Consider the following 22,061-nt stretch of genomic DNA (forward strand, 5'->3'; position numbering starts at 1 on the left):
TTTACTTTTGCGTGCCGATTTACAGCTGGAAAGGCATATTTTGCACACATATATGTATATTAAGACTAATTAAAGTGAAAAAATAGACATTCATCATGAGATCAGGCAGAAATTTTTAATTTTAATAATAATTAAATGACAATTTTAGAAAATTGGTACTTGGGAATTATTTACTCCGGCAACACCTTGTATGGATTCAATATCCCATTGGGATCAAACAGGGATTTTAGCTGTTTCATAATAACAATGCTTTCAGGACTCTTGGAGTAATGGATATATTTGGGCTTCCGGAAGCCAATTCCATGTTCTGCACTAACACTGCCTCTGAGCTTGGATGTGTATTCGTATATAAAGGGTTCCACTTTCTTTAGAATGTCTTGGGAAAATTGACGACATGAGACTTGGAAATGGATATTTCCATCCCCTGAAATACCACATAATTGAGATTTAAATTGGTATTTAAGGTAAATACATGGTTACCTAAATGCCCATATCCAGAAACTCGAACAACTTCCGGATTGCCAGCTAACCTTTCGCGCATTACTGGGACTAAAGAATAGAAATTTTCAATGGGTAATGAAACATCATATTTAAAGACGTATCCATCTAATACCAGACCTTCAGTTATTCGCTCTCTTAAGTCCCAAATGTTCTTAAACAGGAAAATAATATAAAAAACACCAACAATATTGCCTATATTACCTTCATTTTGCTGGGTTCATTAGTCACAATACCATCTAATACTAACTGGTTTTTCAAGACATCTTTAAGAAATTTGTTCAATTTCTCTTGATCATGCTCATTATTACTTCCATGAGTTTCAATGAGCATATAAAAGGGATAATTAGGAAGAGGTGAAGTGAGTTTCAAATTTCCAGTGCAGACGTCTAAGGTGCTATCATCTATCATTTCACATGAGGCCACAATTTCCGCTAAATCTCGTTTTGCCTGTTTCATCACTTTCAGTATGTTTTCAAATGAAGAGAGACCTAGAATGTTTATTTTTATCTAATAACTATTTTTTGTGTGGTAATTAGAACACAAACTCAAAAAGGCTAAATTAACAGCTTTGAGCTTTGGAGGACACTGCACAGCCACTTTCGTTACCACACCCAACGAGCCCTCAGAACCAATAAAGAGATGCTTTAAGTGGTACCCGGTATTATCTTTTTTAAGGGTACTGAGTAAATCTATCACTTGGCCGTCAGCTTTGACCTTAAATCAATGGAAAATAGTCTATAATCGCAGCAAATTGAGAAATGGCTTACAACTTCTACTCCTAAAACGTTGCCATGCAAGTTACCATATCTGAGAAGACGCAATCCCCCTGCATTAGTAGAGACGTTGCCTCCTATATGACACGTGCCTTTAGCCCCCAAATCTAAAGGCATCATTAGGCCGTGATTAGCTAGTGCTTCGTCTAGGGTTTCGAGGACGCAGCCTGCCTGGCAAACTATGACTCCTAGATAATATAACAGATTATGAATGGTAGAGAGGAAAATTAATTTTACTGACCTGAATTGTCATTTATACTGTGTATCTTATTCATTAAAGATGTGCAAAGGACTACTTCATCAAAAACTGGAACAGAGCCACCGACCAATCCAGTGTTTCCTCCTTGAGGGCACACGGCAATTTTGTTTTCATTGCAATATGAAAGGATTTTGGATACTTCTTCTGTGCTTTTGGGCTTTAAAACACAGCTGCTATATCCTGTAATAAATGGAAAATTCTCAATTGAAGGGATAGAATGAAGTTAAAGGACCCCCTCCTACATAAAAATCGCCCCAATTTCTCTTAAAACGGGACAAATTAAAACATAAGCTTCTTGGCATTGGAAAACGGGAAAGGTTTTCTTACAAATTCACAGTTTATGTTACCGCCAGCTATAGAGCAATACTCTAACGAAGGAGAAATGACTCTGGCGAATACAGTGAACGCCATCTATCGGAACGCGCCTCTAATTAACTCTTTCTGAAAGGGTTTGAGGTATACACAAGAGTTGATAATTATTTTTTAATGGGGTTTGAGGTTTTTCACTGCTTTTTTGTGCCTGTTCTTCAATTATCTTAAAAATATGAACTCACCCTATTCTTCTGGACATAAAATATAAAGTTAATTTATTGATTTTTTGAGAAGTACTGGGAAAAATTAACTGGTCCTCTTCAAAGCCTCTTCAAAACAGAATGCGTAAAAAGCGAAATTGAAAAAATTCTAACTTCCAAGTGAAAGAACTTAGAAGATTCATTTTTTACTTACTTTTAAATTCGCTTTTCAACTGCGTGAAATCTTAATTTAATCTGTTGATTTCCCTTCAAGTATTGAGTTCATAAAAGAACATTTGCTATATACGAGTAATAAGACAATTTAGAGTCTATTTGATATATGCATTATGAGATCTGATGGAAATTTCTAATTCTAGTAATAATGTGAATATTAATACAGTTTTCTCGTAGTTTCCCCATTTTTCTCGAAAACTAGAGCAGCTAGGCAACTAGAGAGCTAACTAGAGTTCTCTTCGATTTTCTTTTATAGCCTCTCTGAATTCAAATTTTGTCTCGTGTAGCAGCTCGGCGAAAATAAATTTTTTCCTCTTTTTACCTCTAACACTTTTAATCCAGTCAATGTTGAATGATTCGCAGTCAGCTGGATCAGTTAACATTCGTTGGGCCCCCAAAACGCTTTTGAAGAAATTCAGATGATTTGAGTCCAGAAATGCAAAGTTTCCTCTCTCTACCGGATACCTGTCCTAAAAAAGCACAAAATTTTATCTTTTTTACTTCAAAATTTTGTGTAGTTATTGAAATATACCTTCGTTAATTCGGGAATCCCGCTGGCTAAACTTCGGAGAAATTGCTTATTGATTTCTAGTCGATTAGCAATCATGAATGGCAGTAACTTTTTAGTTAACATTTTTCCAAAGTGAAATTTCTAAAAAAAAATAAATTTGGATAATAGCAAGAAAACAAACAGAAGACTCGATTTCTCGGTTAAAGTGACGCGGGAACTGAGAAAAGGGAAATTCATTTGGGATTTAAAGTAGAAAAATGGGTTTCTCTAAATGTGTTTATTTTAGAATTTAAATGAAATAACGGATTGTAGTCAGTTTTAAATTGAATTTGGATTCAATCAGAATTGAGAAATCTGAGGTATAAATAAATAGGTTTATTGCTTTTCAAGGCATTGCTACTCTTCTCCAGAACTCAAAAGTCAAATAGAGAATTGAGCTCATTTTCCGTAATGTAAGGGTACGTATAGGTTTTTAACTTTGCTTAAAGAGAAGGTTTTAAAGCTTTGCATTTGAAAATTGTAAATTTTTCAACTGAATTTTTTTTTCGGACAAAGTTATTGGATCTCGGATAATCACTGCCAGTTTTTAAAAAATCAAAATGTTGTCTACTGTTTATACTTCTTGCTCCTGTTGCTAAAGCTCGGTATCTACGCTACACCTTTTTCTATATTCAAATATAAAATTTTGAAGAATGTGGAGAACTTTCACAACACTCAGTAGTCATGGAGCCTTTTAAGATCCACCAATTTTCTATGCTTGTATTTTCCATTAAATTTTTTTCTTGTTGTAGGTTTTGACGCAGATGATAGTACGTAGTGGATTAAAATTCATGATTTTCAAATTATAGAGATGCCTTATAAAACTACAATATACAGCAAGTCATTAGCATCTCATCATGATTTTAGACCTAGCATTTTTTTAAATAATCTCGTCCAGTCCTACTTTTTTCGCCCAGTTGGTCAATTCAAAGACCATACAAAGAATCATCACATTACTCATATACGTTGAATTATTGAAACATTCCAGCTCTTTATGGTCCAACATTTACCAAAGTTATTTCCCATTTGATTTTTTGTTGCTGTTTTTGATTTTACTCAAAAATTGTTTGGGTACGGCCTTGCTTGACGGACTTCAAATGCATGTTTTTAAAATGAATTCTTGTTAACCCCTACAGATGTTCAATAAGCAATAGGTATGTTGTTTCAAATTTCATGGAAACCAGTGGCGTAATTGGTTTCTCAGATTTTCCATATATTTTCGAAATTTAGAGAGATAAACGACAATTATTTGGAACTCCATGGAGATGCATTAAACACTTCTGAAAACCTGTGGCGTACCTGGTTTCTCATAATTTTTACAAATTTTCAAAATTTAGTTTTGTCAAAGCTGTGAAATTGAGATGCGCTACTGTGTTTCACCGCTGCCAACTTTATTAAGATATTACCGATATCAGAGTCATAGTCAGAAGAGTTTGACAAAAAAAATTCCGGAAAAATATTGACTTCAATCTCTCGTTTCAAAAATGTGTAGATGTTTCAGGTCCCGCATTATCTCTAATTGCTGTGGAAGGTTATAGAAATAAAACTTCGTCTGTGGATTTTAAAGCGATATTAAAAATATCAGGTTCGTATCCAAGAGTATTTGAAGCTGACTCTAAAAATCCATAAAAAGTTTATTATTCATCTTCTGCATTTTGGCAAATTTGTAAAAACAACCTAGTACGCCACTGTATTTCTTAGACTATGAAAGCTCATATCGTTTTTTAAAAAATCTATAAAATTTTAAGCAGTATTATAAACATCAAGGTCATATCCAGGAGAGTTTGAAAAAAAAGACGAAGTGTCAGGGAAAACGCTGACTGAATTTAACTCAGGTGGAATATGCGTAGTGTTTCAGAACCTAAATCTTCTCTACTAGTTCTTATACATAGTGAAAGCTCATACAATTATTTATAAAATGTGTGAATTTTACAGTGGTATTGCCGATATTAGGGTCGTATCGAGGGGAATTTGAAATTTAGATCAAAAATCAAGAATATAAATAAAATCGAGAAACTCGATTTTATGTTTTTAACTCCTTTTGCTACGCCCCTGATATTTTTTGTACGTATTTCGTTTCTTGAATATCAATATGATATATATAATATGAAGTTTCTACGAATTTTTAAAATCTTGAGTGCCAGATAGGTGACGAATTTTTTGGTAAATTTTTTTCTCTTTCGGTACCTCGCTGATTTTTTTAAAGTTTCAAATTTCGATATCAATGAACATCAATGCATTATTTGGTTATTGAGGGTATCTATAAATTTTCACAGTTTTTATTAATTTTTGAAATTTTTAATCCCTTTCGGAACGACTCTGATTCTTTTTCTGTGGTTGCTGTTTCTTACACTAAATTTGTATTTGGTACTCCCTTTTCTTTGAAGGGAATCTTACGTTATAGTCAGTAGCGGGTCGAGGGATAAGTACTTCCCCGGCCAAAGCTTTCAACTGCTTGGTTTTATGTCTTCCACATAACATAAAAAATATTATAGATAAATAACACTTGTGTTGCAAATCCATAAAGCGCGAAAAAAAATTCTAGTAACTTGGTAAAAAAAGTTTAAACTAAACAGCAAGGCTTGTAACGTTAGTGAATGGATTAGTCTAAAACTTTAAGAATTTTTAGATTTTTAGGGGATATTTAGTGTAATAGAACTAAATCAAATTTGCACAAATACTGAATTTTTTAGGGGACTTTTTATTAAAAAATACTTAGTTGTGATCATATTTTTCTGTAACATGCTCGTATACTGGGTGTTGCAAAAAGGTTGTGCAAAACTTAAGGAGGTTAGATGGGATATTGCGATGAAAAATTTTGCATAGAAACCTGTAGTCAAAATTGAACCGTTTTGGCTCCACAGTCATTTTTCTTCAAAAACGTAATGTTAACTCGTTGACACCAAAAATTTCAATATTTAATTCATTTTTATTAAAGATAACGCAAAAAGAAATTATAATAAAGGTTCAAAATTATGATCTCCAACGTGATTATATAAATTTGTTCTTTGAATCATTGAATCGCGCACCCGTTGTAAGATGTGCGAATTTTGCTGCACAAAAAGAAAGGTTCCATCACTCTCCCTAACAGTTCCTCTTGGGTGGTTACAGGAGTTTTATGCACCAACGACTTGATGTAACTCCAGAGAAAAAAGTCCAATGGGCTTAAATCGGGACTTCGCGCTAGCCAACCTGATACGTCCGCCTGTTCCGATCCATCACCCATAAAAATGTTGGTTTAGATGAATAAATTTGCAGGTACACCGTCATATCAAAACCATATTCTATTCTGTATTCTCATAGGAACGTGTGCATTGTTCAATAGCTCAAGAAGTCCGCCTTGCAAAACATTTACGTAGATATTACCAGGTAGCCAAAGTGGAAGCAAGAACGGACCAAATAAAAAGTTTTTAACAAAAATAGCTCTAGAGCGAAAACGAGTAAATTTTGACTAGGGGTTTCTCTGCAAAAATTGTTCACCGCTATGTCCTTTATAACCTCTTTAAATTTGATACAACCTTTTTGAAACACCCTGTGTATTATTAATTCTGTATCATTTTTGAGGTTCAAATAAAATTGAAAAGCAGTTTTAAAAATCTAGAAAATCGGTAAAGTTTTGATTTTTCAATGTTTTTTGGAGAGAGTTAAAACTTAAGCGTGTTTTTATAGTGCTCCTCGGGAACACCGTAAAACCTCAAATCATCAGAAAACATTTACATTGTACACTTTGGAGAATAGATAAATAGACACAATTGATCTAAATTTGGAACAAAAAGTAAAATTGTTATCGTCGATATAACGATGTTTAGATAAATAAAATTGCGAATTTTTCAAATGACGTGAATTCTCGTTTCTCCGCCGCTGCACGAATTCGCACCAACGGGCAACGGTTTCGCCCATAGAAACATGTTTCGCCTACAAGTTGAGAGCATGGCCGATCGCATGGCTAATCATGCGCATAACCAGGCCCCTCCCTACGGGCATATGCGCGCACTTTGAGGGGAACGAAACATTTGTCCTCCTCCCCCGACCCCTCTCCCCCGAAAGCTCGTTCCCAATCAAGTTCAATGAGATAATAAGATAATGAAGAAAACGTATTTGTTTATCGTCAACCAATGTAACGCAATCATTTCCTCTGTGCTTTATGAGGTATTTTATGGCATATGTGGGTGGGGGAGGAACCAACCTTTCCATGATCGTCAGCTCCTTCTACTTGGTTTTACGATTATTTTTTTTGTTCGTACACGAATTTACTATCTGAATGACGATTTTCGACGCAATATAACGTGCACTCCAACTAAAGTGCGCCTTCTCTGTGTCGAATCTGTCATAATTCGGGACATACGTTAGCGTAATGCCATGCACATAACGCGTTTATCGTGGATGTAACGATACGTGTTCGTATCTACGCAACTTAGTCGGAGCTATGCCTAACAACGACCATAACGTTGTAACGAATATCCGGATGTTTCCTATTGGAAACTTTGCTTGCCAATGTTCGGTCAGTGACGACTAGAGTCAGAAGAAACCTTTGTCAAAAGAAACTTCTGTCAGAAGAAATTTCTGTCAAAATGAACTTCTGTCAAAAGAGATTTCTGTCAAAAAGAACTTCTTTAGGTAGAAATTTCTGATACCAGTCGTCAACTCTTTCTGTTTCGTTTTACGACATTTTTTTGTTCCTACGTGGATTTGTTATTTGCATGATGATTTTTTTCGCTAATAAATTGACTTAAATAACATGACGCTATGCGTTACTCACCTTTATAAGCGTGATTTAAGTAAATCCAATACGACTCAAAGTACTGTGCACTCTAACTAAAGTACGCTTTTTCTGCGTTGAATCTGTCATAACTCGAGATTTATGTTAGTGCAACGCTACGCATCTAACAACGCAACGTAAATCGCACTTACCATAGGCGTAGTCAGAAATATTTTAATGTTGGAATTTCAGAGGGGGGGAGGGGGGGGGGTCTACGCTGGTAGCTAGTCTTAATAAGAAATTTAAAATTTTCGTTTAAAAGGTAAAGTCTTAAGTCAAAATTGTATAGTAGTTATAGTTACTCATGCAGGCAAAATCTACACAAAATATGTCTTAGTTGATATTTATTAGGTTTATAAGCATTCTTCTTGACTTAAAGCCTCAAGAAGTTGAAGTCCCAAGAATGGACACGGTGTATATCAATGACTGCCTGTACCGGCTTTATATTAAGTACAATTCGAGTTACTATATGAATGTGATGTGTACACCTATACCACACCATAAAATTATCAAGATTAATAATTAATAAGAATTAAATTTCATCCTTAATCCAGTTCTTCGGTGCTAAAAAAATACAATAACTTTTCAGAATTATTTAGTGGGTGTGCGCAACGCAAGGCGTATTAGGTAACCAAAGTGTGCTTTTTCTGCGCTTGCGTTAACGCAGTGCCATACGCACAATAGCACAACGCAAGATACACTGTTTAATGTGAAAAAAATTCAGTTTTTTTGCTCTCATTCCTTCATAAAGCGGATTTATGTAAACGCAATGCAACGTAAAGTCTCCTAACGAAAAACCTGCAGTTGGCATTGAAATAACAGAGACGTGATACATTTATTTGTTATCTGTTATGAAGTGTTTTAAATGATCTCTCACTATAACAAGTGCCTTTTTCTGCGTTCAATTTGTCTTAAAGCGAGATTTACGTTAACGCAACAACGCTCAATAACACGTACTAATCCAATTCTTGCATAAAGTGGATGTATGTTAACACAGAGAGAGAACTAATGTGCAGCAAAAGGACTGGTCGGAGGAAGTTCTGTAGCGAGATCAGAGAGACTTTGTTTCGAAGTTCGCCAGGCTTACCAAATTGCTGTTTTTAGAAAAGAATAATGAGAGAAACACTAAAGAAACAGGACTGAACATGTACTGCCGATCGCCGGGGAGAGGCCTTAACCTTTTCCCAAGCACTCACCCCTTGAAGAAACAGGCGGGACCATCCTTCCTGGGAGAGGTGGAGCAATACTGGACGCTGGCCTAGGAATGATGACCAACGAAACCATTAGCAGTGAGAAAAAAGTGAGACCTGAAATTCCACGTCCTACACTGACTTTTCACTGTGGTAATCTAACCGAGAATCCGCTACGAAACCGTGATTTGAGGACCATCGATGAATAAGGCCTGCTGTGCCCTAAAATTGAAGAGGCTGCAGGTAGTGGTTTCCCCGACAATCACTGGTGCATTTAGACCACACCGGGGGCGTTGCTCAATGTCTTGTTGGGGTTGTCGAAGCATCCATCTCAAGAGGGAGGCTATCGTGCTCTCGATGGAGAGCCCTAATGAGTAATTAAGGCTAAAATAGTCGTTTGGGGCGAAAATTCAAAAAAGAGGAGAATTTACGATGGAATTTCTTTAGTTGTCGTAGGACAACATTCAGGTTTCGAATGCTGACGAATCACAAATGACTAGTATACAGGGTGTCCTTTGATATCGTGTCAATATTTTAGGGTGTGATTCCTTAGGTCATTTTACGAAAAAAAGTTTCGTATGAACATATATATACAACAGCCCAACTTTTTAGCGATAGGACGTTGAAATTTTTCTTTTCAAACCGTTATTTTAGATACCTTAGAAAGTACTTTAAATCTTACTTTCGATTTTGGTGCATGTTAGTAGGTTTAAATGCTTATTAACACAAGTTTAAAATTTTTTTAAGTAATGCTATTGCTCAACCAGTGGCGTCTCTGCATACATGTCTTCCGATAATATTTACGAAAAAAATGATATATCACTGATATATTTTCATGGGAATATTTTTCTGATTAGGTTGGTCAATTCTTCATGAAAAAGGTCTTTTACGCTTTTCTCTTCGGAGAGCCGTTCTTGGTTGAAACAATAAAAATCGTCTTAATTAATTAGTTTATTTTAAAAGTTTATTATAAGTTATTATCTTATATTAAATATTATGTAATTTATATTTTATTATAAGGCCTTTTTCATGTAGAATTGACCAGCCTAATCAGAAAAATATTCTCGCCAAAAAATGTCAGTGGCGTACCATTTTTTCGTAAATAATATCGAAAGACATGTATGAAGAGACGCCACTGGTGGGGCAATAGTATTACTTTTCTTATTAAAATATGGGGTTGTTTGTCCTATAAGCATACACCAAAATCGAAGACAATGTCTAGAGTACTTCTGAGAAATTTAGAAATAACGATTTGAACGAAAAAATTTCAACGTCCTTTAGCTAAAAATTTGGGCCGTTGCGGACATATGTTCAAATGAATTTGTCTTCATAAAATGACCCGAGGAATCACATCTTGAAATATTAGCCCGACATTAAGGAATACCCTGTATATAGTGAACAGGAGCCGAGATTTACAAGGATGGTTACAGGAGGGGCGACATTTTTTTAGGATACTATCTAACTGCAGAGATTTCTCTACGTCCATGCCACACAAGAACTTGGACAAGCCCCCCCCCCCCCCCCCTGGATTTACTTCTACTCCGAAAGTCAAAGTGCCCTACAACCTGCTGGCAAAAGTAGAATGAGTTTGGCGCTCTTTCAGGGTTGCAGAGGCGCTTTTTAAGAACTGGTAAATACAAGGGGAGTCATTTTAGGCCGGGACCCCGAGCGTCGAGGGAAAGAAACAGGCCAATAAATTAGCCGGGCGGGGTTCTCATTCACGCTTCAGTAGACCTAAACCATATGTAGGGCAAAAGATACGTCTCCCACGCACTGAACACCTAGATGGGAATGGAAAAGGATAAAAGGCAAACTGGATACAGTGAGCGATATATAGTCAAGACAAGATGTCTTTCTCGACTAGGATACATCCAGGGCATCGAGGATACTGAAAAGGGGTCGGCAATGCTTTGGGGACCTAATCGAAGTCTTCACATGTCATTGCAGATTAAACGGACACATTATTTACACACAGGAGTGGGCAATAGGCGGGTGTGTTTGAAATGCAAGATTTTCGGAGTCGCCTTTTTCTTCCAGGAGGAATTTTTGACTCTTGCACGGAATAGAATTCTCTCCTTCATAAGGAAAATGGGATGTTTTTTGGAAAGGGTGAGGTTTTACATGCAATAAAAATGGGCGGATTGGGCGGCAAGAAAACCCTCGATTCCCAGGCTTAACTATCAGAGGAAACCAAACGAAACAACGTTTCGGTTCGAAAAATTTATGAATTTTCACATTTGTGTATTTTTTCAAATGTACATATTAGATATAATTTTTAGACGTTTCAAAACCGGGAAATTTACAACTTGAAGTTGTGAAATGCAAATGAAAATGCTTTTAAAAATGCGTAAATCATGAAAGAGATTCTTTGCTGATCTCGATTTCTTGAAAATCTGTGAGCAAATCGGAAGAAAATCGTGATTTCAAAAAAATACTGAAAATCCTCTTTGATTTCAAGCAATTTAGTATTTCTCCTAGAAGAACAAAAAACATATTTTGGTCCGATTTTACCTCTAAATATTTTTCTAAAAACACCGAAATTTCAAATAGTATTTTTTGTTATCTCTTCATAGGGTCTTTGATCAAAAACATGTTTCTGTTTTTAAAATTAGTTGAATTTGGTAGAAAGTTGTGTCTATTTCTGTGAAATCTCTAGACAAAAAATTTTTCTAAAAATTTTATTCATTTTCCAAAACTGATCAATTCTAAGCCTATGCGGCATTCAATATCACTGTAAAAAATCGGGATTTAAATAACGCATGGACACGTATATGAAAAATTACCTTATCAGCAACATTTGCTATTTCGATAAATTGGGCTTAATTATTTTACCAAAAATATTTAAAAATTAATAAACGTTTTGGACAATTTTTGGGAAAATTTTCCAGATAGAAGTTGAAAATATGTTGAAGGCATTATCTATATTCACGAATATTCAAATCCCTGAAAACGGCTTAATAATTCAGAAAATATCAAGATGGCATCTTGATATTCCTAATCGACCGACAATGAAGCATTTTTAAATAGCGTCACAGAGACACTAATACATGGCGGCCTTCCGTTCAAAATGGGACTAATTTTTGTCGAATGCTGACCATTGTTTGCTAAGTGCACTTTTACGTTAGTGGGAAATACCTACATCTGCTTTTCATGGCAAACGGAGACTTTTATTATAATAACTTGGAATATCATATACCTACTTATAAATCAATGATTTAGAAAAACTGGATATAGCAAACAATTGCTCGCATTTTACTAAAAGTGGGCAATTTTTTGACTAGAAGGTCATTATAGATTAGTGCGTCTATGACGTCACTTTATCACCAGAGGCACGCACCATATACATAAATCGTAAGAAGTCGTGATAGCGTCAATATGTTCAGTTTTACTGCCGTGAATTAATGTCTCATTTGCCCAAAAGAGGGGTCAAAACTGTAAAAATCAACGCTACGTCGAGTTTTTTTGTCACTGTCTAAGGCTATGAACCTTAATCAATAATCTATAAGGACTGCATGTAGTATTGCTTTTTTCCAGTTTTAACCTTCCTTTTAGGCAAATCGGGCACTAATGTATGGCGGAGCAATCGGAGAAAATGACATCCCCATGATCTTTTATGTCTTACAGGCGCTGATTGAGTCGGCACACATAACATCTTTAATGATAAAATGACCTCATATGGGGACATAGCGGTCTTCCATTTAAAAATAGGATAATTTTTAGTGGAATTCCAGCAATTCTTCTTCTCGGTCGTTGATCTGAGCTTTTTCTTCAGTGTCCGGGAACGCAAAAAAGACATTGAGATGACAATGACAGTGACACAGTAAATTGACACTGACATTCTCGCATGCACTCAACCGCCATATTAAATCAGAGCAAATGCCACTATCAATGTTGGTCATTGCTGCCGCGTTAATGTTCTCAGTGGCCGTTTCGAATATTATTTCTCATATTTTGTCAACGTTTCTAACGCAATTGCATTTTCACGTTATTCACGTATTTTACATAATTTTCGGATTGTCCTCGCTGTGCTAGACGCTAGTGGCGCCACTGATGATTCGATCGGGCGTTCTCCCGCCTTTCACCGAATAAACCGACGTTCTATAAGCGCATTGGTCGGCCATACTTCCAATCGCAATTCACGCAACCGTCTTTGTAAGGGTCTTTTTACAGGGCAAAGACACCGACCGCTCAGTTACCGAGCTTTCTTAACCGTCAAACGCTTTTCTAATGCGATTTGCTTGATGTTTTTGTGCGAAAAGTGGCGTTTCGCCTACGCGGCCTTACACTTGGTAACGTTTCCTTCTCTTCTACAGTGTTACCGCTATTATTGGTAAGTGTCAATTTAGGGATTTGGTGATGTAATTAAGGCAAATCAGTGACGTGTCAAGTTGAAGGAAGCCATTTGTGCTGTACGGGTGCGGTCGGCCGAAACGCTGCGTTGCCAAAGTTAACGTTGAGAGGTTGATGAACGTTAGGTTTTTTCTAATATGCTTTTTCTGTCAGAGTTAATTAATGTAGGACGCATGCGCGTGATACTACGCAGTGATTGGTAAAGCTTCTGTGTGGGGAGGGGGTAAGGAGTTTCCAACATAAATTATTAGAGGTGGCCACATGTTGATCAAGTGACAGATAATGAGCAAAATTGCAGAATTTAGTTTTAAATGCCATTTCAGGTTATTTTAATTCAAAATGGCAGCTAGGAATGTTGTATGTCACTACCATTGTCAGTGTAAACATATCGGCAATGAGCAAGTTTCCGACAGCGTTAAAAACATGTTGAACTCAATAAGAATCATTGGTCATTTCTGGCAGTTTTTGTCTGTTTCATACAACTTGGCCGAGTTAAAAAGTTGACAGTTGAAAAATGACAGTGAAGAAATGTCACTACTTTTGACATGAGAAGAAAAAACATTTGAGGATCTGGGATCAAATCTAGTAAGGGCATATTACTGGCACTTTCTATAATAACTAAGAAGATTTAAATTTACCGATTTCTACGAAACAGACAAATTTTCTAGAGATATCTTACGTTATTAAATCATTGTGACCCAAAAGCAAACCGTCTCCGAAAGCAGGTAGAAATTCAGAGACGAGAGATAGCTCTATTTCGTTTAAAATGTCCTTGAGCGCTCCATTCGGTATAGAAGTAGGTCAGTAGGATTTAACCTTCAAATCGGGGAATCGTTCGTTTCACGCACTCGACAGTGATGCCAAGTTTTAGCGGCGTTTTAACTGAACTGGGCCAACAATTTATTTAAAACAAGATACAGATTTTGGATAATAGAAAGAACGTCAACGGAATTATACGAATTTAATATAATTGGTGGTTTATGATGTCGTGTCACATTTCATCTGAAATTGCATTTTTGACCAGCGCCATACATCGTCGACAGGGAACTAATCTACGGGAATTATTTCAAGTAAATGTGACATTACAGTTAAAAAAATTTAAATAAAGAAAATAAGTTGCTGCCGATTGCATAGAACCCATTGATGTGATTCCTCACGTGATCGAACACTACAAAAATTACGTCACTCGTATAAGGGTTTTAATAGTGTTGAAATTCAATATGGCCGTTGGGTGGATGTCATTATTAATGTCAAAATCTTACAATGTCGTTTAATTTGAATTCATGTTTTGGCCAGGCCTTCTCGGTGCGAATACTTTCAAGTGAACGTGGCAACGTGGCGTTGAAGCAGACTGCCGAGGGTGTTGACCTATAATGCGTTCATTATAAGCACTTTCCATGACAGTTTCGGCGAACGTGAGGGACCGTAATAGCTTTTTCTACAGCTCTTCTACATTATTCAAGACATTTTCTGATTGCGTTATGTGTGAAAAATTTTGGTTATGAAATCTGGTCGTTTAACTTGGAAAAGACGGAATTCTCGGTAAAATTTGTTTTATAATTTGCTTAAGATCGTATAGTGCTTGTAGTTGTCAGGGCTTAAAGTACCGTTTTCAGTACAACTTTTTTGATAGATGTTAAAACAAGACAAGTAGAATAATGTTGACAATATGAGGATCCTTATTTGGGTTGGGTTTGAAGCAAGGAAGGAGAAAAATTAACTCATAGAAGAAGGAAAAATGTTCCAAACCAAAACCTATATTTTTGGCATTTTTTGATAAATTTCAAAATGAAAAAGTAGAATTTTATTGAAAAATAACCCTTGAAACGTAAAGAAAAAATGCATGAGTTTTAAATCCCTAATTTACAGTTAATTTTTTGATAGATTATGAAGCATGTAAGTAGAATGTTTATGTTCCATGGAAGAAGAAGAAATCTTTACAACTAAAGGGTTGATTTATAGAAAGATTGGAGAGCTAGAAGATAAATATTCGTGCATTACAAATATCCCTTAAACGCAGGAGAAAAAGTCTGAGCTTTTATTTCCTACTAGTTTCTTAGTAGATTTTGAACCAAGAAAATGGAAAATAATATTCCATATAAGAAGCAAAAATCTTCCGAACCAAAGCCCTCTTTATGCACAATTTTCTGATAGATTTGAGAACAAAAAGGTAGAAGCAAATACCCCTGAAATGCAGGAGAAATATCTGAGGCTTAGAATTTCTATGTCAACCCTATTTTTAGATAGATTTTAAAATAGAAATTAAAAGTTCCTAGAAAGCTAGGAAATATTAAGACACTTTTCTAGCCTAGAAGCCTTGCTTTCTAGCAAATTTCTAATAGACTTTAAGGCCGGAAAAAAGATTCAATAATTGAAACAAATATTCTATGTGCGTAAGAGAAAAGTTTAACAGTCTTTCCTTCCAGTGAATTTTCTGGTAGATGCTAAAGCAAGAATGTAGCCAATTGTACGAAAAAAAACTTATACATATAGTATATAGGCAAAGGAAGAGCCCCTGATGAGTTTTAATAGTCAATTTTTTGATAGATTATAAAGCTGGAAGGTAGAACATCGTTTAAAACAAATACGAGAAATCTTCCTGGCCGAAATCTTCTCTTTCCGAAACTGTGCAAGAAAATTATCTGTTAGATGTGAATGCAAGCCTTGAATGCTCCAAGGCAGAAATTCGTTGAAGTTATTCCATGAGCGTACAAAAAAGTTTTTTACTTTCTTGGAACTTTCTGACAAATTTGATATCAACAAAAAAAAGTGTATTAATTTACAACCGTTCATATTAACACACTCTTGCAAATACAATATTCCGAATAACGTTTATCTTATTATCAACGCATATGTAACCATTATTAAAGCTAATCGTCATGTACGTACTTTTCAACTCTTCACATTTGATTACACTATTGCACTCCTAACCTCACACTTTTACTTTTAACACGGTTTTATAACTCTCTACTCTTTCATTCGCAGTACAGCAATAACCCGAACAAAATAAACTTCCTGTGCACTGAACTTACGCATTAATTTCTGATTACAATTACTAATCACTCATGGAACGTATTTGCTTTTACTTAGTAAGTTGAGACAGAGAGATATGTGCTTTGTATCTAAATGTGTTCTGTCTCAGTTTGGCCAGCTGATGATGATGAAAACCGGTGACGAAACTGTTTTCGATATACTTAGTTGACATTGAGATATTTTACAAGGTGAATTTGGTACGTTTACTGCGGTATGTTTTACGGTGAATTAGTGTTCTGAGGAATATTCCATAGTATTTTTAGTGTTAATAGTATAGAATTGTCAATTAGCACTTAGTACAAGCTAAACGTTTGGAGAATCCAAGAATGATGTCAAATGTCAATACTTATTGACACACTGTCAAACAGCAATAATTGACTCTGACCGAAGAGTCAAACCTCATTTAAACTTTCTAAAACGTTGTCTTTTTTCCTTATGATAAAAACAAAACTCATCATCCTCATCTTGATATTGAGGTATTAAGCATTCGGCTTAATAACGTTTATCAAAAGGGGTCTTGTGCGTTTCCGCCCTTTTGGCCGATCAATAAACACCCTCCGTCTGCCCTTGTCTGCAAAACAAACCATCGCAAACGACCCTGAGCTTGAACTCTGTGTTTGTTTCTTGTTTTCCTTTCTTTTTCGGTTGTTTTCTTTCAGTATTCGCATTCGAGAAGTTCATTCAGACATCAAAATATAAGATTAAGTAAGGATTTTGAGACGCGATGTAACAAAAACCCAAATTAGCTTTACCTGAAAATAATGCGCGTCCTTTTTTAATGTATAGAGTACACTTTTCACACATACATTTTTCAGTTATTTAGCAGACGCAAAACAACCGAGAATCATTTTTCTCGGGTGTGCGAGGTTGCTCTACTGTTCTGGTGATCAAACAGCCCCACCCATGTGAAGAGCTATTTTCGGCACTAGTTACATCATATATCATTGTCAAACACATTTAAGGGTAGGGATGGGAGTGTCGCCCCTTACAGGCGTTGCTTCATGATGCTCTATTGAATGTTATAGAAATCTCCTTCCGTATGCTTCAAAACGGTATATAAAGTCCGTTGTGTAGCTTGTGAAGATTAATAGAGGGTCTACACTCATCTATGATCTACCCCTGATTTCACATCTGAACTATTAACAGCGCACTACTCAAAATAGATCCTTTTTGTGTTCCCATCTACACCATATAAGATGAAATCACTCATAATATGACGCAATTTTGACATTTTTATTCATATAATTTGGACCATTCCGATTACCAATTATCTGCCATCTGATATTTACCGACAGTAGTAACTCGTCATTCAACACAGATGGCGTTTTGAAAGTTTGACCCAAAGCGACGTCTGATATGACACTTGTCACGCATTCACTGCGCATGCGTTTTTAAGTCCCATCAAGTTTTTTAATTTTCAGGGATACTTTCATAAACGATAGATAATAGATAATAGATTAAAGTGAGCGGCATTCTTTGCACAAACAGGATTTTTGATATTTGCACCAAACTGCAGGACTGAGCCTATTAACATGTGATGTATCATTGTAATAAAAAAAAAAGCTGAATACAAGAATTTGAAAATCTAAGATGACGCTCGTAAGAAAAACAATGTTGATGATGATCATCGAAAATCGAAACGTCGGATTTCCAGTATGACAGTGTAAGTTGTAGAAGAGGAAAAGTTGCAATAATAAGGTATCAATTGCTTTGAATTTGCTCGCCAAATAAGCTAAGGGAAAAATAAAAAAAGTTTTTCCAAAATTTCAGTTTTCGTCGACCAGTTCCGAAAGTCATCGGAATTTTTGAAATTTTAAAATTATATATTCTTAAACTCCAAATTGCCCAATTTTGCATCAATATAATCGACCTCGTATGTCCTATGGTTGCCGAGATTCCTATGGTAAAAGTCCAAAAACGGACACCCTGTATATTAAATTAAACTTCTATTACCACGGAATCAGGGCTATTTTAATCCATAAAATCCACTTATTAACCATCACTTTTCACTATAAATCTTTTTTTTTTCTAGACATCCAAGGGCGATGATCTTAAGCATCTAAATAGAGTTGGGAAATCCTGCATAGGTATTTAACATTCTACCTCCATCAAGCGCGAGCACTTGATTCGATCTTGAACCCAAGTAAATTAAAAACCTGTTACTTCGTGAATACGTCCGACCCTGATCATGAAACTGTTAGAAAATTTAGTTCGTATTTATTTAGTTGTCATTCGATAAGGAATTCCCACTTAAAATGCTTATAAAATAAATGGATTATCTTAGAATTTGATTTGTTTTGAGGACACTCACAGGAAGCTTTTATACAGCTAAAGTGTTTTGTAAAATACACTTTACCTTTATAGCTGGCTTCACTTTTCTACGAAAAATTCAACTTTTTTAAGGGTTTTCCGTTGATACAGATACATATTTCTTATTCATTTTAAAAGCAGGAGGTCCTAATTAAAACAATTATTGTTGGGAAGGACAAACAGAGAGAACTACGCACTAAATTGTTTTAAACAAAATCCACAAAATTGGCTTGGAAAATTTCCCATCAAAATTACACAGGGAGTATAAAGACATGAGATCAAATTTCCTCCTAGACTTTAACCACTAACGCTTCATAGGTACTTATAAAACGGTAATAAAACGAGTTTGTCACAATTGCAGGGAACATCTTATAATAGGTGCGGAAAAACCCTATCGATAATAATAAAATAATTTTATTGGACATTCAAGCAATATAACATCAAAGTATTAGCAAAGTAGTGCTCTAACTGACACTAATACTGAACAGCATTAAAATTTATGTGGAGCTTCTATGAAGTTAGTATATCGCAAAGAAACCGTTACACAATAATGATAAATCGTAATTCTAGTTAAATCTTAAAATTGTAAAACTGTTAGTTGGGCTATTAATGACACTAGGCACTATATCCAACGTTGCCACTAAACGCAGGCAATAAAAGACGCTTCTAATTTCTAAATGCGCATATAACGCGATTTCTCAACGAAAACCGTGTCAATCTGGCAATACGGCGACAACGCCCGGGCTGTGCCACGATCTCACTCCGCGTCGGTTTAACGTCCGTCTATGACGACATCATACGGTATTCATTCAGTTGTTTAGTAGCTTGCTCGGTTTGTGCTTGTGCGTATTCCGCTGCGATAGCCTTGAAGGGCGCCAGGCAACCTTTTTGTGCGGATTCTAGAAATCATCATGAACAAAGTAAGTTTCCTGTTAATAAACAAGTTCACCCAGTTCTGCGTGGAGGACCAATTGAAGATCAAGGCCTTGGGCCGCGACACGCCCGATTTGAACATCACCAAGGCCACGCAGAGCGACAAAATCAACCGATCGCGCAAATTCAACCCGGTGTTGTATAATAAAAGCAACTGGATCTGCGGCTGCGCAATCACTAATAAAATGTACTGTTTCCCTTGTGTTTTGTACGGGGGGGATGAGCATTGGAGTGAGAAGGGGGTGGACGATTTGATACACATTTGGGAGAAAATTAAGTCACATGAGCGCAGCCCGAGGCACTTGCACAACATGTTCAGTCTGAACATGCTCGGTAAAGTCGACATTAAAATTCTGTTGAATTCTTCCCTGAGGGCCGAATTGTTGAAGCAAAATGAGCAAGTTAGGCAAAACCGGCATGATTTGGATAAAATTATCAGCAGCATTAGATTTTGCGGGGCCTTTGAGTTGGCTTTAAGGGGACAAGAAGCGTCCCAAAACAGCTTCAAGGAGCTGATCAATTTTACTGATGAACTGTTTAAGGAAAACAGAGAACTCATAGAAAAATTCCCGTTTTTTAAGGACATTTCGTTGAATATCCTTCAAGAGCTTTTAGAGTGCATTTTTGGGGTCTACAAAGAAGAAATCATGAAGCAAATAAAGAGTGCGGAGTATTTATCCGTGATTCTGGATGAGAGCAACGATATCAGCTGCAAATGTCAGCTGGTAATGATAGTACGGTACCTGTTCAATGGAAAACCTGTAGAGCACTTCTGGAACATACTGCATCCAGAAACTTGCGATGCAGAAGGAGTTTCTCGGAGCGTTTTACAAGAACTCGAAGTGTTAATCGGGCAAAACCAAGAGAAGCTCGTTTCAGTCAGCTATGATGGGCCCTCAATTGTCAGTGGTTCCTTGGGATTAATCCCTGACAAAATAAAGGAAAAATACCCTTCAGCAAGATATGTCCACTACTATGGACACTCGATGAACTTAATCATATCCAGCGCAGCTTCCGTGAACAAACAAGCGAGAATCTTTTTTTCCAGCCTCTGCAGCATCTGCTCCTTCATCAGCAATTCTCCACAAGTTACCAATATCCTCAACGAACTGGTCCAAAAGAGAAGAAATTCCAACGTTGCTCAATGGGACTTCGATGCTTCCGGCCTTGGAGTGAAAACCATTCACGAGTACCGAAGAGATTTGGTGATGGTGATGGATTTCCTAGAGAAGTCTGCTAATGACGCTACAGTGAACCAAGCTGGCGGCTACAAGTTCAGACTACAAGACAAGCATTTCATATTTTGGCTGGGGATTTTCAACAAAATCATTCCTCATGTAGTTTCAGTCTTCAATTACATGCAAAAAGAGGGGATTGATGCCTACAAGAAGAATGAAGAGTTGAAGAGGTTTGAGAATGCACTGTATGGTATTCAGCAGCAGATTGATGTGTTGATTAGTGAAGTTGAGAATGAAATTAACTCAAATCCAGATTTTGATGATGATGAGGATGAGCATGTGGCGAAGAAACCTAAGATCCTTAACCGGGACAAAAGAAAAGAGGAAGCTATGGAGATTTGCAATGCGATAGTCCGGCATGTGACCTCCAGATTCACCTCCCTCGACTACCTCAACGCTACTAATTTATTCAGAGTTGGCAGCTTCAAAGAATACAGAATGAGCTTCCCTAGCAAATTTCTCGATGACACAATAAAGCAATTTCGTTTTTTAGACAAACAGAAGATTACAAATGAGCTTCAGGTAGTTTACGAGAGGCCCGAGTTGAGGGTCATTTCGGGTGTTGTCCCTTTGTTGGCCTTGGTCTCGGACGCCGATTTGGAGTCTGCATTCCAAGAACTGATTAAACTTTTAAGTGTGCTGAGCACCATGCCCATCGAGACGACAGAGGCAGAAAGATGTTTTTCTGTGTTGAAGCAAATCAAGACTTTCCTGACTAATAGTGCGAGAGCTAGTGACTTGAATGCTCTTTGTGCCATGTCAGTGGAGAAGGACTTTCTTAATGATATTGATGATTTTAATCATAAAGTCATCAATTTGTTTGCCACCAAGAAGAAAAGGTTGGAATTTGTTTTTAGGAAAGTTTAATTTTGCTTTTGTTGTTAATGCGTTCTGTTGGTAATATAAATGAGTATCAGCACTCTCTCTTGGCTTTAAAGGATTGTTATAAGTATACCGAGTGTTATATATCATTATGGAGATACTTCAGGAAGAGATAATACTTCGCAAAATAATAAAAAAATACTAATAGACCAATGACTAAAAATGCAGTATTTTCGAAATACAGAATGGCAAAGTTTAACATTTTTTCTCATATTTTGCGTTTTCCTCACGTACACCTTAAATTAAATTTTTGAAATTTCATACACTTATTTTCTTTAAGACTCATTACAACAAAATGTCAAAATCGTCTGTGGCCATACACAGGGTACGCATGTTTTTTGGGTTATGTACTGTTTTATATTTTGTATTTTTTTTTGGAACACCTTATATGAATTATGTTACTAAATTTAAATTTCTTCTTAAATTTTTTAGCTTTTTGGTCTCTTCCAGTATTTTCGTATCTTTTTCAGTCTATATTCCGGTCTGTAATCTAGGATGACATGTGTGAGTTTCAATCATTTTAATAATTTTGTTTTG

At 36.2% G+C, this 22,061-nt stretch overlaps 2 protein-coding genes across 2 annotated transcripts; one reads left to right on the plus strand and one right to left on the minus strand.

Annotated features, from left to right (window-relative positions):
- Window positions 1–114: 114 nt before the first annotated feature.
- Window positions 115–16,182, minus strand: D2hgdh (D-2-hydroxyglutaric acid dehydrogenase). The gene is made up of 9 exons (XM_066405543.1): window positions 16,018–16,182; window positions 2,812–2,931; window positions 2,602–2,749; window positions 1,516–1,713; window positions 1,269–1,462; window positions 1,047–1,215; window positions 703–989; window positions 481–652; window positions 115–424 (listed from the first exon to the last, which is right to left on the minus strand). Exons 2-9 carry the CDS (start codon window positions 2,911–2,913, stop codon window positions 171–173), a joined length of 1,524 nt encoding a protein of 507 aa, XP_066261640.1. The 5' UTR covers window positions 2,914–2,931; window positions 16,018–16,182; the 3' UTR covers window positions 115–170.
- A 2,966-nt stretch (window positions 16,183–19,148) lies between these two features.
- Window positions 19,149–21,795, plus strand: LOC136419231 (zinc finger MYM-type protein 1-like). The gene has a single exon (XM_066405436.1). The coding sequence runs from the start codon at window positions 19,383–19,385 to the stop codon at window positions 21,507–21,509; it is 2,127 nt and encodes a 708-aa protein (XP_066261533.1). The 5' UTR covers window positions 19,149–19,382; the 3' UTR covers window positions 21,510–21,795.
- The last annotated feature ends 266 nt before the right edge of the window (window positions 21,796–22,061 follow it).

Source organism: Euwallacea similis, chromosome 2 (assembly GCF_039881205.1).
Source record: "Euwallacea similis isolate ESF13 chromosome 2, ESF131.1, whole genome shotgun sequence".
In the NCBI taxonomy this organism is placed as follows: Eukaryota; Metazoa; Arthropoda; class Insecta; order Coleoptera; family Curculionidae; genus Euwallacea; species Euwallacea similis.

What these genes read in the sequence shown, in the direction of transcription:
- D2hgdh (XM_066405543.1), bottom strand. Translation starts at nt 2,913, where the DNA reads ATGTTAACTAAAAAGTTACTGCCATTCATGATTGCTAATCGACTAGAA. An exon ending in GGATTCCCGAATTAACGAAG is followed by an intron (nt 2,750 to 2,811) that starts GTATATTTCAAT and finishes GTGCTTTTTTAG; the next exon opens with GACAGGTATCCGGTAGAGAG. An exon ending in CAGTATAAATGACAATTCAG is followed by an intron (nt 1,463 to 1,515) that starts GTCAGTAAAATT and finishes TATATTATCTAG; the next exon opens with GAGTCATAGTTTGCCAGGCA.
- LOC136419231 (XM_066405436.1), top strand. Translation starts at nt 19,383, where the DNA reads ATGAACAAAGTAAGTTTCCTGTTAATAAACAAGTTCACCCAGTTCTGC.